Source organism: Pecten maximus, chromosome 10, assembly GCF_902652985.1.
Source record: "Pecten maximus chromosome 10, xPecMax1.1, whole genome shotgun sequence".
In the NCBI taxonomy this organism is placed as follows: domain Eukaryota; kingdom Metazoa; phylum Mollusca; class Bivalvia; order Pectinida; family Pectinidae; genus Pecten; species Pecten maximus.
Window position 1 is genome coordinate 11,681,849 of NC_047024.1, and position 12,399 is coordinate 11,694,247.

A 12,399-nucleotide genomic window follows, 5' to 3' on the forward strand; every position below is an offset into this window, starting at 1 on the left:
GGGTTTGTAACAATTGCATTCAAGCGTTATGAGGTGTTGCACTTTATGTAACGGAAGGTGTCTTTAATGAAAGTTTAATTAATCATTATCTAACTTGTCGGAATTGTTCTTTGACTGTGTTACCAGTGCTCATAGCTACTTACTTAGCAAATGTACAAAAAGAACACGACATCAAATGGGAACCACATGAACCCGTGAGTATAATCAACATCACTAACCCAAACCTCACAATACCCGTGAGTATAATTAGCTAGTAACAACACTAACCCAAACCTCACAATACTCGTGAGTATAATTAGCTAGCAACAACACTAACCCAAACCTCACAATACCCGTGAGTATAATTATCTAGTAACAACACTAACCCAAACCTCACAATACTCGTTAGTATAATTAGCTAGTACAACACTAACCCAAACCTCACAATACCCGTGAGTATAATTAGCTAGTAACAACACTAACCCAAACCTCACAATACCCGTGAGTATAATTAGCTAGTAACAACACTAACCCAAACCTCACAATACTCGAGAGTATAATTAGCTAGTAACAACACTAACCCAAACCTCACAATACTCGAGAGTATAATTAGCTAGTAACAACACTAACCCAAACCTCACAATACTCGTGAGTATAACTAGCTAGTAATACAACACTAACCCAAACCTCACAATACTCGTGAGTATAATAAGCTAGTAACACCACTAACCCAAACCTCACAATACTCGTTAGTATAATTAGCTAGTAACACCACTAACCCAAACCTCACAATACTCGTTAGTATAATCAGCTAGTAACAACACTAACCCAAACCTCACAATACCCGCTAGTATTAGCTAGTAACAACACTAACCCGAACCTCACAATACCCGCTAGTATTAGGTAGTAACACCACTAACCCAAACCTCACAATACCCGCTAGTATTAGCTAGTAACAACACTAACTCAAACCTCACAATACTCGTGGGTATAATTACTGTAGCTAGTAACAGCACTAACCTAAACATCACAATACCCGTGAGTATAATTAGCTAGTAACAACACTAACCCAAACCTCACAATACTCGTGAGGATAATTATCTAGATTCCGTAACATCATTTACCATAACATAACAATACCCGTGTGATTTCCCGCTTACTAACGTATTTAGTAATTATATCAAGGACTGGTTCGATGATACGTATATTGGTGAAAGGTTTAATGATGAATATATTGATGACTGGTTCGATGATGGTTATATATATGACTTGTTCGATGAAAATTATATAGATTACTGATGTGATGATAAGTATGTAAATGACTTGTTCGATGACACGTACATAGCTGACCGGTTTGGTGATATATGACTGATTCGATAATACTTAGAGATTATTGACATGGTGATAAGTATGTAGATGGCAGGTTTCATGATAGGTTTATAGATGACTGGTTTGATGATAAGTTTATAGATGACAAGTTTGTTGATAAGTATATAGATGAATGGTTTGATGATAAGTATATAGATAGCTTATACATTATGATTGTATCCTTTATCCCAATTAAAGTCTACTTTAGTATGTGCATGCTTCCTTATACCGAATTGCTTGAGCTTGAATCCATCCTCTGTTTTATACCGTATCGCTAGCGCTTAGCCCATCCTCTGTTCTGTACCCTAGAATTTAGCTTTGGAAACTATGTGTAACTAGCAGGCACGCCTTTACAGTGAAACATATCAAAAGAGTGAGTGAACTGGTGTTAAAAGGTATTGTGCTTGTACATACCCCAAGACGAAGCGTTGTCTATAATGGGTTGTACAAAGGACAAATGTCTCCTGAAATGTCAATCGAAATCTGTAGCATCAAGGTTTCCTCCTCATTCTGTAATTTGAATAAGAACAGAAATAGAAAATCTTCGTCCACGACCACAACCAAAGTTCTGTAGCTCCAAGGAAGCCTCTAAATATGATGTAACTTTCACAGCGGGCTAAAGCTAGCAGCGGATTCGTTATTCGAATCCCCAATAACGAATAACAAATCCGCTGCTAATTATAGTCCGCTTAGCTTTCTCTTAGAGTGGTAAAAAGCACCGAATCTGTATAAGGAAGGAGTTATGAAAACTTCACCGCTCGTGCCGGGCTCCAAACTACCGAATTCCTGCTCTGAAGGCAAATATCATACCACCTGGCTAAAGGGGAATTCCCGCTAGCCTTAGCTAGCAAGAGGACCTATAATCTCCATCTTTACAATAGTTCGTCGTTATACTTTATGTACTTAAACTTGAAACTATACAGAGATTTATTTTCTTCTTTTGTGTGTAAGGAAGCATATCATTTTCGTGTCCAACAATTTATGTATGTGGGGTGGTGCTCTACATATTTTATTCGTTTTATAAAAGAACCAAAGATAAATTGGATTAGCACCCCTTGTACGGTAGTAAATAATTAATACATCTTATTCTTATTTAATCACTAAAAATATAACTGTACAGTACAATAACAGAAGTGGGAAATGAACTGGTCTGACATCATTGGTCCTGTCGTGCTGGTTTTTTTTTTTTTTTACAAAACTTTGTCTAAATATCTGTGTGTTGTGTTATCCCTTTCCAGAGGAGTACGCGGTTAAGCCAAAAGTTTTTCGTGGAAGCCAAGTAAGCAGCCATGCGTGTCGTATGGCTATTGAAGCATGTACGTAATAGAAATTCATACAAATACAGGAAACATCCTCTACCAACTTGTGTCTTTTAGATATTTCCATTACATGATGTGGTAGTAAGCTGTGAATGTGATATTTGTACGGGATCGTCTTAAAATTACATGTGAATGTGACCTTTGTACGGGATCGTCTTAAAATTACAATAAGAACCTACAATGGCAGTTCGTTTTCTTTTTAGAAACGATTTTATAGCTATTTTTTTTCGAGACTGGCCAATTTTCTGTTCATAATATTCTGATTACCAAGTAGAGGTGAAGCCTGTAATACTTCTCGGTGCAAGAAATCTGTGGCTCATATACCGTGTTCATAGTTAACTCCTACAATACCAGGAAAGCTACGAGATAACCCCAAGTCTAGCTCACATTCACAGATAACTCTCATATCCGACACAGTTAATGCCAATGACAGCTGTATGGTGCCTAGCATCACTGACGAGTAAAAAAAAAAAGGCTAAGACTAAGGCGTTTTGTTTAATGCTATAAAAAAAAATTCTCGTCCGAAGAAAAAGGGGGGGAGGGGGGGGGGGGGGGGGGGGGGGGGGGGTGGGTCCGGGGGTCAGGATCCGCTAGTAATCACTCACGAGTCGTAGGGCAGGACAGCTGCATGCATCACTGATGAGTCCCAGCAGGACAAAACTGCTGTTGGGTGTGTTATGCATTTATCTTTAAATAGCCTTTTCGTGATGATGTGGGCACCATTGGAGTGAGCACAATTAAATGATATTTGGTTGTGCCTTGACTGTGTAACTAGCCTTTTCAGGGACGGCATCATCTGGTATCGGTAATCATATATATCACATGAGGTGGGCATCGTCTGAACCGGTGAGTATATAACCACATCCGTGAGTTTTGTCAAGTATGACTGTTTAATTTCACGAGGTCCGCTATATATAGTTATTTGGTCAATGCTATTATATATTCATTCAATGTCAACTAAATATTAGTTCGGTCAATTGTGCGTGTGGTAAAAGTTGTTAGGTAAGATATCGGGTATTATCAATATTATTATTAACAATATATTTTGCATGATTCTAGACAAACCATAGATCCCTGTTTCACAGTCGTGACTGTTTTATACTTCCGGTATAAAGCTGTGAGGTAAAGTGAGTAACTCCTATAAAGTTTACTGACATTGTATAAAGAACTACATACGTACTTAATGTATATTTCGAATTCGCCTATTTTTACTACAGTTATGCCTCTTTTGCTATGTTTATGTATTCACAATGGAATTTAGTTTGCCAATGTTGGAGATTGAAGCTTGACCAGATAACGTCTCCATATCGTTGTCTGGCCCCTTTTGTGATCTTAGTCAACAAGTGTTTGTTCGGGTAAGGATCTGATTGGATTGGAGAGCTGGTGTAGTAGTCTGGCGACAGTTCTAGTTGATCATGGAGACAGGTGAAAAGCGTGCTACATGTGCGGGGTTTCCCAAAATTGTATCTAGAAATTTAAAGAGTTTTTAACCCCTTGAGGGAATTCCTTTTTTTTTATCCCTTGTTTACGGGGCCAAACGTTTTTTTTGGAAATATTTATTAATGTTTGCTTTTTTTTTTTTTGGAAAAAACTTTTTTATTTTTTCTTTATTTAAATGAAAAATTAATGAAAAGAAAAAATTTTTTTAAATTTAAAACTTTTTAAGGGTTTTCCTTAAATAATTAAATTATTTTTTCACATCAAAACAAGGGGTTTTTGGAAAAAAAAAACCGTTAAGGGGGGAAAGGGGGCCGGGGAATTTTAAGACAATTTTTTTTTGGTTTTTCCCCTGAAATTTTTAAAATTTTTTCCGTTTGGCCCGGATAAAACCTTAAAATTCACTTTACCCACAAAAAAATTAGGCCGAACTTTTTTTTTGGGTTTTTAATAACCCCTTTAAGTTAATTTTTTAATTAAATTTTTTTGTGCTTTGACAAATTTAAAAAGTTCAGTTTAACCCCCACAATAAAAATTTAATCCCAAAATTTGGGTTTTATTTAAAAGGGGTTTTGGCAGAAAGGGTGGAAAACAACCGGAAGGGTTTTTAATGGTATTTTAATTTATATTTTTTTTTGGGGACATTCCCCAAAACCCCAAAAGTTGTTAAATTAAAGCGTTTTGACACCCAAACCGAAAATTTTTGGTTTCGACCCCCTTTTAAATTTTTTTAAAGGGAAAATTTGGGAAAGAAAGGGGAAAATTTAACACCCACTTTTTTGGATTTTTTTTAAGGGAAAAATATGGGCAATGAATTATTTTTCCCTTTTACCCCATGGAAATCCTGTTTTGGAAAATAAAAACCCTTTTTTTAAAAAAATCTTGCAAAATAATAAATTTAATTTAAAAACCCCATTTAAACTTTTTTAAATGGGTTTAATTTTTGAAAAAATAAGGAGAAATAAAGGGAAAAAGGTTTCCCAAATCCCCAAATTTTGAAATTTTTTATTGTAGTTTGAAACCTTTTTTCCCCCAATTCGGCCATTTTTAATTTTATCCCTTAAAACAATGTAAAATTTTTTAAAGTGATAAAACAACGTTTGCTTAAATAATCATAAAACAAAAAACCCAAAAGCAATTTTCCCTCCCGGGAATTAATTTTCCTCAAAGGTAATTTCCTTTGATTAAAAGGGGAGGAAGGAGGGGTTTTAAAAAAATTTTTTAAATTTCCCAACCCCCTCCAAACAAAACTGTTATGCAAGTTTTATTTATTTGCCCCATTTTATTTTTTCAAGTTAGAACTTTTATTTTTGGGTTAAAGTTTTTTTCCCAATTGAAAACCAATTGCATATAAATTTTTGAAAAATTGGCCTTTGATTTTTTTGCTCCCAGGAAAAAAAAAAATACATTTTCCCATGTGGGGATGTAATTTAACCCAAAATACCCCGGTTACCCTTCTGGGGAAAAAATTTATTAAAATTTGGCAATTTTTGTTTTTTAAACCTAACAACAAATTAATTCAAAAAAAAAAAATTTAATTAAAAGGGGGAAAATTTGTTTTTTTTTAACTTAATAAATTCCCCATGTTTTGGTAAATTTTTGGAAGTGAATTTGTTTTTGAAAAAAATAAACAAAATTTTAAATTTTGGGTTCCTTTTTTTCTTTTCACAGAAAAAAAAAAAATTTAAAAGATTTTTTTGTGTGGGGGGTTTAAAATATTATCTCCCTTCTTAGCTTTTAGAAAATAGATCAAAAATCCTATACCCCTAATTTTCCCATGTGCAGCTAAAATTTGGGGAAAAAAAATTAACCCCCCCCAAAACCCAAACAAAAACCCGGGGGGGAAATTTCCGGAAAAACGAAGGGGCAAAAACAATAAACAAAAACCATCCTAATTAAAAGGGTTTTCGCAAAAATTATGTGTTTTGGGAAACAAAACGTTTCGATTTATTTTTTTAAATTTTAGGGCCGAAATGAACTTAGGGCTCCTAACCAAACCCCGGATTTTTTTTTTTGGGTGAAAATAAAAAAATTTTTCCCCCTTCATTAACATTTTTCAAAAACGGAATTTTTATCATAAAAATTCGGGAAAAACCCCCGGTTTTAATTTTTTTTTTAAATTTTCCCAACCATAAAAACGTAAGCAAAAATTAAAACACCCCCAAAATTCAATGCTTTTTATAACGGGAATTTTGAAAATTTATCCTTTTAATTTTTGGGAAAAAATTTTCCTTACAAGAAAAAACCATCCCAGAACAAAATAAACAAAAAAACATTTTAATTCCCCTCACGTTAATGTTTTTTTAAAATTAAAGAAATAACAAGAATTTTTGGGGTTTTATTGGGGTTTAATTAAACCTTATTGGGGAAAAATTGGGTTAAAAAGGGGCCAAAAATCCCTAATACCCCCATTCAATTCGAAATTTGAAGGGGGTTTCCCCCCGGTAAAAAATTTTTTAAAAAAACTTATCAAAAAAAATTTTTTCCCCTTCATAACCAAAAAATTTAACGTTTAATAAATTTATTTTCCTTAAAAAAATTCTGGAGCCAAAATTGTTGATTTAACTTAAAAATTAATTTGGGTTTGAAATCGAATTTTAGAACTTTTATTTTTCAAGCAGTCTTTTCCGTAAGAAAATTTCGGACCCGGCTAAAGTTAAACTGACTTTTTATTGGAATTTTAAAAAAAAACCCCCTTACCCCTTTTTCGTTAAAAAAATTTTTCCCCCAAAAAAAGAAAAGGTTTTTCAAGGAAAAAAAGGGAAATAAAAAAAAAACTTCCAGTGGCCCCCAATACCGGCCTCCCCCTGTGTTTTTTTTCAATTTAAATTTTAACTTTTTTAAAAAAAACACAATTGAATTTAAAATCGAGAATTTAATTACATTATTGGGGAAAAAAAAAGGGTTTCCCCCAATGTAAAAAAGCGGGAATTTCCTTTTCAATTTACTTAAAAATTTTGAGTGGTTTAATTTTAGAAGGTTCCCCTACGGACCCAATCCGGGCCTTTTTTTTCCTAATTTAATTCTTTTTTTGCCGGGCCAAATTCAAAAAAAAATTTTTAAAACCCCCAAAGGGATAAAATTTATCATTTTTCAAAAAGGGCCTGAAAAAGAAAAAATTGAAAACAAAATCCCAAAATTCCTAAACCCCAATTTTAAAAGGGCCCTTTTGGAATTCTCTCAAAGGGTATTTGGGTCTTTCGTATTTTGAATGGCGGAAAATTTCCATTTCGGGGGAAGGAAAATTTCTTTAACCAAATTCCCATGGAAATTTTTTAAAAAAAATTTTTTTTGGCCATTGGTAAATAAACTTTTTTCTTAAAAGAGGTTTTGCTTTGACTTTTGTTTTGGGAAACCTTTCGAAACAATTTTGGCTTATCTCCCCCATTTTTAAAACCCCGGTCCCATCGGCTTTTTTAAATTTTTCCCGGGTTTAATTCATTTTAACCTTTTCTTAAGTTTAAAACCAAAAAAAAGCCCGGGGGATAAAATTTTTCAAAAGCGGACCCAAATATCCCACGTGCAAATTCCCAAAAAAAAATTTTAAAATTTATATTGAAAAACGTTTTGGGGTTTCCAAAAAGGAGTTTTTTAAAACGGGGCCGGAAACCAAAATTCTGTTTTGGGATTCGTTTTTAACTTTTTAAAAATTTTTAAAAAGTTTAAAATTTTTGGTGCGCGTGGTTCTTGGAAAATATTAAACTCCCAAAATTAAATTCTTTTAAAAAAAAATTTTTTTAAAGGCCGGAAAAGTTTAAGGTGGTTTTTAAAAAATTTTTCCCCCAAAAGGGAAGGGAAAACCCAATAATGCCCCGGGCCCGGAATTTTTAAAGCCCCGTCTATTTTCCCAATAAAAGCGAGGGTCATAGGGGAACCGTTTTTAAAAAGGGTTTATTTGAAAAAAAAAGGGTCCACAATAAATTTGGAAAAAAAAAGGGACAGGGAACCCCACAAACCCCAGGAATCCCCGGAGGGTGGGGGGGGTTAAAAAGGGGCCCGGGGGCCGGGAACAAAAGGGGAAGTGGTAACTTCAATCTTTTTTAAGAAATTTGAGGGCCGAAAAAAAAATGGGGGGAAAATTAAAACAAACCTTTTCCCCTTGTTTTCCCCCCTTTTAACCGGGGATTTTCCCTTTTTGGAGGTTGGCACCCTTTTAAAACCGCACCGAAAACAAAATCCCCCCAAAATTTCAAAAAAATTTTTTGTTGGGGGCCAAAACTTTTTTTTTTTTGCAACAGTTTATGAAATTTTAGTGGGGGGGGTTAAACCCCCCCCCGGGGAGTCTTTTTAAACTTGGTAAACCGGGGGGGCTTAGAATTCCTTTTCGGGAAAAAAAAAGCCACAATGAAAGGAAAAAATTTAGGAAAGTGAAAAACGGTGGGAAAAAATTTTGAAAAAAAAATTTTTTAAAAAAAGGGAACAAAAGATTTAAAAAAAGGGAGGGGTTAAAAGGGTGTTTTTTAAAGTTCATTTTCCTCGTAATTTAAAGAAAAAGGGGGGGAAAAAAAACCCGGGGAAAGGGGCCCGGGGCCCGGAGGTAAAGATTCCCTTTCAAAAAATTTTACGGGATAAAGGTCTTGGTCAAAGGGAGGTGTTTTAAACAATTCAGGACCCGGTTTTTCAAAAATTGGCCGGAGTAGGTTGGGGTTTTGGGGGGAAGATTTTTAAAAAACCTTTATGGGGGTTTCCCCCCCCTACCCTTTAAATTTCCTGACCAATTACAGTTAGGGGGAAAGGGGGCTCAAAAAGGATTGGAATCCCGTCCCTGGGGGATGGGTTGTTTTGGGGGGAATTGGGGGAGAACCTAATTTGCAGTTTTTTTGGGGATTTTTACTTTGATTTTTGGCTTTCCTATCTCGCACAAAAAAAGCAAGACGATCATCAGCTTTTTTTGATTTTAAACCAAAACCCGAAACATATTTGGTGTCATTTATCCAATTTTCTCGTCCAAAAAAAAGAGAGGCCGGGTTCGGGAACCGATAAAAACGACAAAAATATAAATTAATTTTTAAGGGAGGATACTTTTTTTTAACTCAAAATCCCTTTTGGGTACTACTATTCTGCCTTCTAGGAACGGCCCAATTTGGTTTAAAATTTTCCAATTTTATAAAGAGGTTAGTATTAAATGTTATAAATTTAAAAGCTTAGTTTTTAAAACTTTTTCGCCAAAAAAATTGTTTTCTTTAAATCTTAAATTTGGGGAAAACTTTTTCGTTTCGGCCCAATTTTATTAAATTGAAAAAAATTCCCTTTTTTTTTAAACATCCGCGCAGTTAAATTTGTCTTTCCTATTATTTTTAAGTTTTTAAGAAGTTTTGCTTGACGTATAAATTTGGTTTCTTTTGGGTTTTTTGTTTTTGGCACCCCCCAACCCAAAATTTTAAAGCTTTAAAAAAGGGTTGACACTTTTTCTCTTCTTCCCTTATTCATTTATACATTTTATGGCACAAAATTCTATCCCCTTTATATGTTAATAGTTTGAAATGGGAAATCCATTATCACACAGGGTTGTTTTTGGGTTTTAAATTAAACCCTTGTTTAATGGCTATCCCATAATACAACACAGGGGGGTTTATTTGTGTTAATTAAATTAGAAATGGGTAAAAACCATTTATAAAACCCCCGGGTTGTTAGGGGTTTTAATTTCCCTTAGAAAAGGTTTTTAAACCCTAATAAAACATGGGTTTTGTTTTTGGGTTTTAAATTTAACTTGATTTTGGGTTAACCATAATACAACACAGTGTGGTTATTGGTTTTTAATTAATTTAGATAATGGGTTATACCATTTTCCAACACAGTGTGGTTTTTGGGTTTAAATTTTAAACTTGATAATGGGTAAAACCAAAACCCCAACAGGGGGTTTTATTGGTGTTAATTAACTTAGTTTAAGGGTTTTTAAACTTTAAAACAACCCAGGGGTGGTTTTTGGTTTTAAATTTAAACCCTTAGAAAAAGGGGGTTATACCATAATAAAAACCACAGGGGGGTTTTGGTTTTAAATTTAAACTTAGAAAAGGGTTATCCCTTTTCAAACACGGGGTGGTTATTGGTTTTTAATTTAACTTAAAAAAAGGGGGTTATACCTTTAATTTACAACCCAGGGGGGGTTTTTTGGTTTTAAATTTAATTTAGCAAAGGGGTTATACCATAATCAACATGGGTTTGTTATTGGTGTTAAAAACTTAGAAAAAGGTTTTTCCATTAAAACCACAGGGTGGATTTTGTTTTAATTTAACTTAGTAATGGGTGATCCATAAACAAAAACCGGGTTTGGTTTTTTTGGTTTTAAAATTAAAATTAGTTTAAAGGGTTTTCCCCAAAAACCCAACACAGGGGGGTTTTTATTGGTGTTAAAAAAACTTAGATAAAGGGTTTTTTCCAAAAACCCAACACAGGGTGGTTATTGGTTTTTAATTAATTTTGGAAAAAGGGTTTTTCCCATAATAAAAAAACACCGGGTTTTTTTATTTGGTGTTAATTAATTTTGATAAAGGGTTTTACCATAATAAACACGGGGGGGTTATTGGTTTAAAATTAACTTAGAAAAGGGGGTTATCCCAATAAAAACCAAATAGGGGGGTTTTTGGTTTTAATTAATTTAATAATGGTTAAAACCATTCCCAACGTAGGGGGGTTTTTGGCATGTTTCCCCGGGTTTTTCCCAAAAAATGAAAACTCACCTTTAAATCCCTTTTGCCCCCCTCTTTTATTTTAAGAAATCTAAAAATTTTAAAATTACAGTTACGATTTTTGCCCCCAAAGTACTAGCTTGAAAACCCCAAAATTTAATAGCTCTTTTTACAGTTTTTTTTTTTTTTTTTTTTACTTCGGGGAATATTGCGGGAGATGCAAAAACCACCCTGGTCCGGATCCCCAAGGGCCTTCAAATGATTCCTTCATTAAAAAAACTTAAACAAATAAAACTGTTTTGTGACATTAATTTTTCCTGAAATTTCAGTGACACCCCCCTGATCGACAGAACGCTTTGGGGGTTTGGTATGATGATCAAGTATCTATAAAATTGAACCCCAAAGGCAAAGGGGAGAACTCGAACTTTCTTTAAAATTGAATAATTTTGGGTTTAAAAAAAAATGACAAAAAAAAATCGAAAGATTACTATGAAAGTTTACGGGTCCAACAAATGTTTGATTTGGTTTTTGGTTTTATTTTGTTTAACGCCCAAATTTAACAGTTTTTTTAAGGTCTTTTAAAAAGGAGGGCCCTCCTTTCTTTGCGTCATGCATGCGTTGTGGTGAGGCTTATTTGTGTTTTGGGGGGCCCGGTATTTCGTTTTAAGTCCTTTGTGATGGGCCCGGGAAACCCTTTCCAATTTATAGGTCCCTCATTTGAACATTTTCCCAAAAGACCCCCAACCAGGACACCCCACCGGCCCACATTATACCCCCCAAAGGGGGCCAACCAGTCGTCCCACTCCAAGTTGTGAGCGCTAGGGGGGAGTACCAACTCCTTTTTTAAAGATTTCTGGTATTCTCGGCCAGGGACAAAACCCCAAACCCAAAGGGCCTTTTACGGGGGGGAAAAGGGACGTTTAAACAAAAGCCCAAAATTTGGGGAAAATTGTAAAGGGAAAACATTGGGAACAAAAAAGGGTTTTTAAGAAGAAGAGAAAAGATAAGCCCCCAAATTTTAGTCCCCTTTTTACGATAAAAGGGGGGAAATTTGGGGGACCCGGTTAACAAAACCTTTACCCCCCTACTAGAAGGGCCCCCCACCAAATGCCTTTCATTAGTTTTTTTGGAACAATCGGGAACCACTGGAGATCATGACGACACTATAATGAAAAGTGATTTCAATGTGACCTCACAAAGGGGAACACTATAAAATTTATAAGAAAAAAATTTGCTAAAAAGTTCAAAAACATTGAAATTTAAAAAAATTTTCCGTTTACAAATAGTTACCGGTTTACCATTTGTCACGCCCCCAACCATTTTTGGCTTATACTTAGCCATTATTTCCAAAAAGTGGATATTTTTTTATGCTGCTTGTAAAATTTAAATTAAAAATTTAAGAATTTTCTATTTTTTTTATTGTGTATTTTATTTATTTGGGGGAATTATTTGTTTTTTTGGCTTTAAATACGGATTCCCCCGGCCCCGGGGGTTTCATAGCGGGGAAAATTAGTGTGGAGAGATTTTCCCCACGGGTAAAGGGGGCAAACCGGGGTTGTGTGCCTTGGAAGGAAATAGGGGGGTTTAAAAAAAGCCCCCAAAAATACAGTTTGCGGAAAGGGAAATATTTCTTTACCCCTTTGTGGTTTTTTTAAAACCCCGAAACC

At 34.6% G+C, this 12,399-nt stretch overlaps 1 protein-coding gene across 3 annotated transcripts in view; it reads left to right on the forward strand.

The window, feature by feature from the left end:
• The window catches only part of LOC117336175 (DNA damage-regulated autophagy modulator protein 2-like), a 37,189-nt gene that overhangs the window by 9,599 nt on the left and 15,191 nt on the right, over nucleotides 1-12,399 (forward strand). For 2 of the 3 annotated variants that reach the window (XM_033896569.1, XM_033896571.1), the window contains exon 7: nucleotides 3,442-3,512. In XM_033896569.1, the coding sequence (XP_033752460.1) occupies nucleotides 3,442-3,512 (71 nt within the window). Of the gene's footprint in view, nucleotides 1-126; nucleotides 195-3,441; nucleotides 3,513-12,399 lie in introns of all 3 variants that reach the window. The other variant, XM_033896570.1, reaches the window with a different exon arrangement.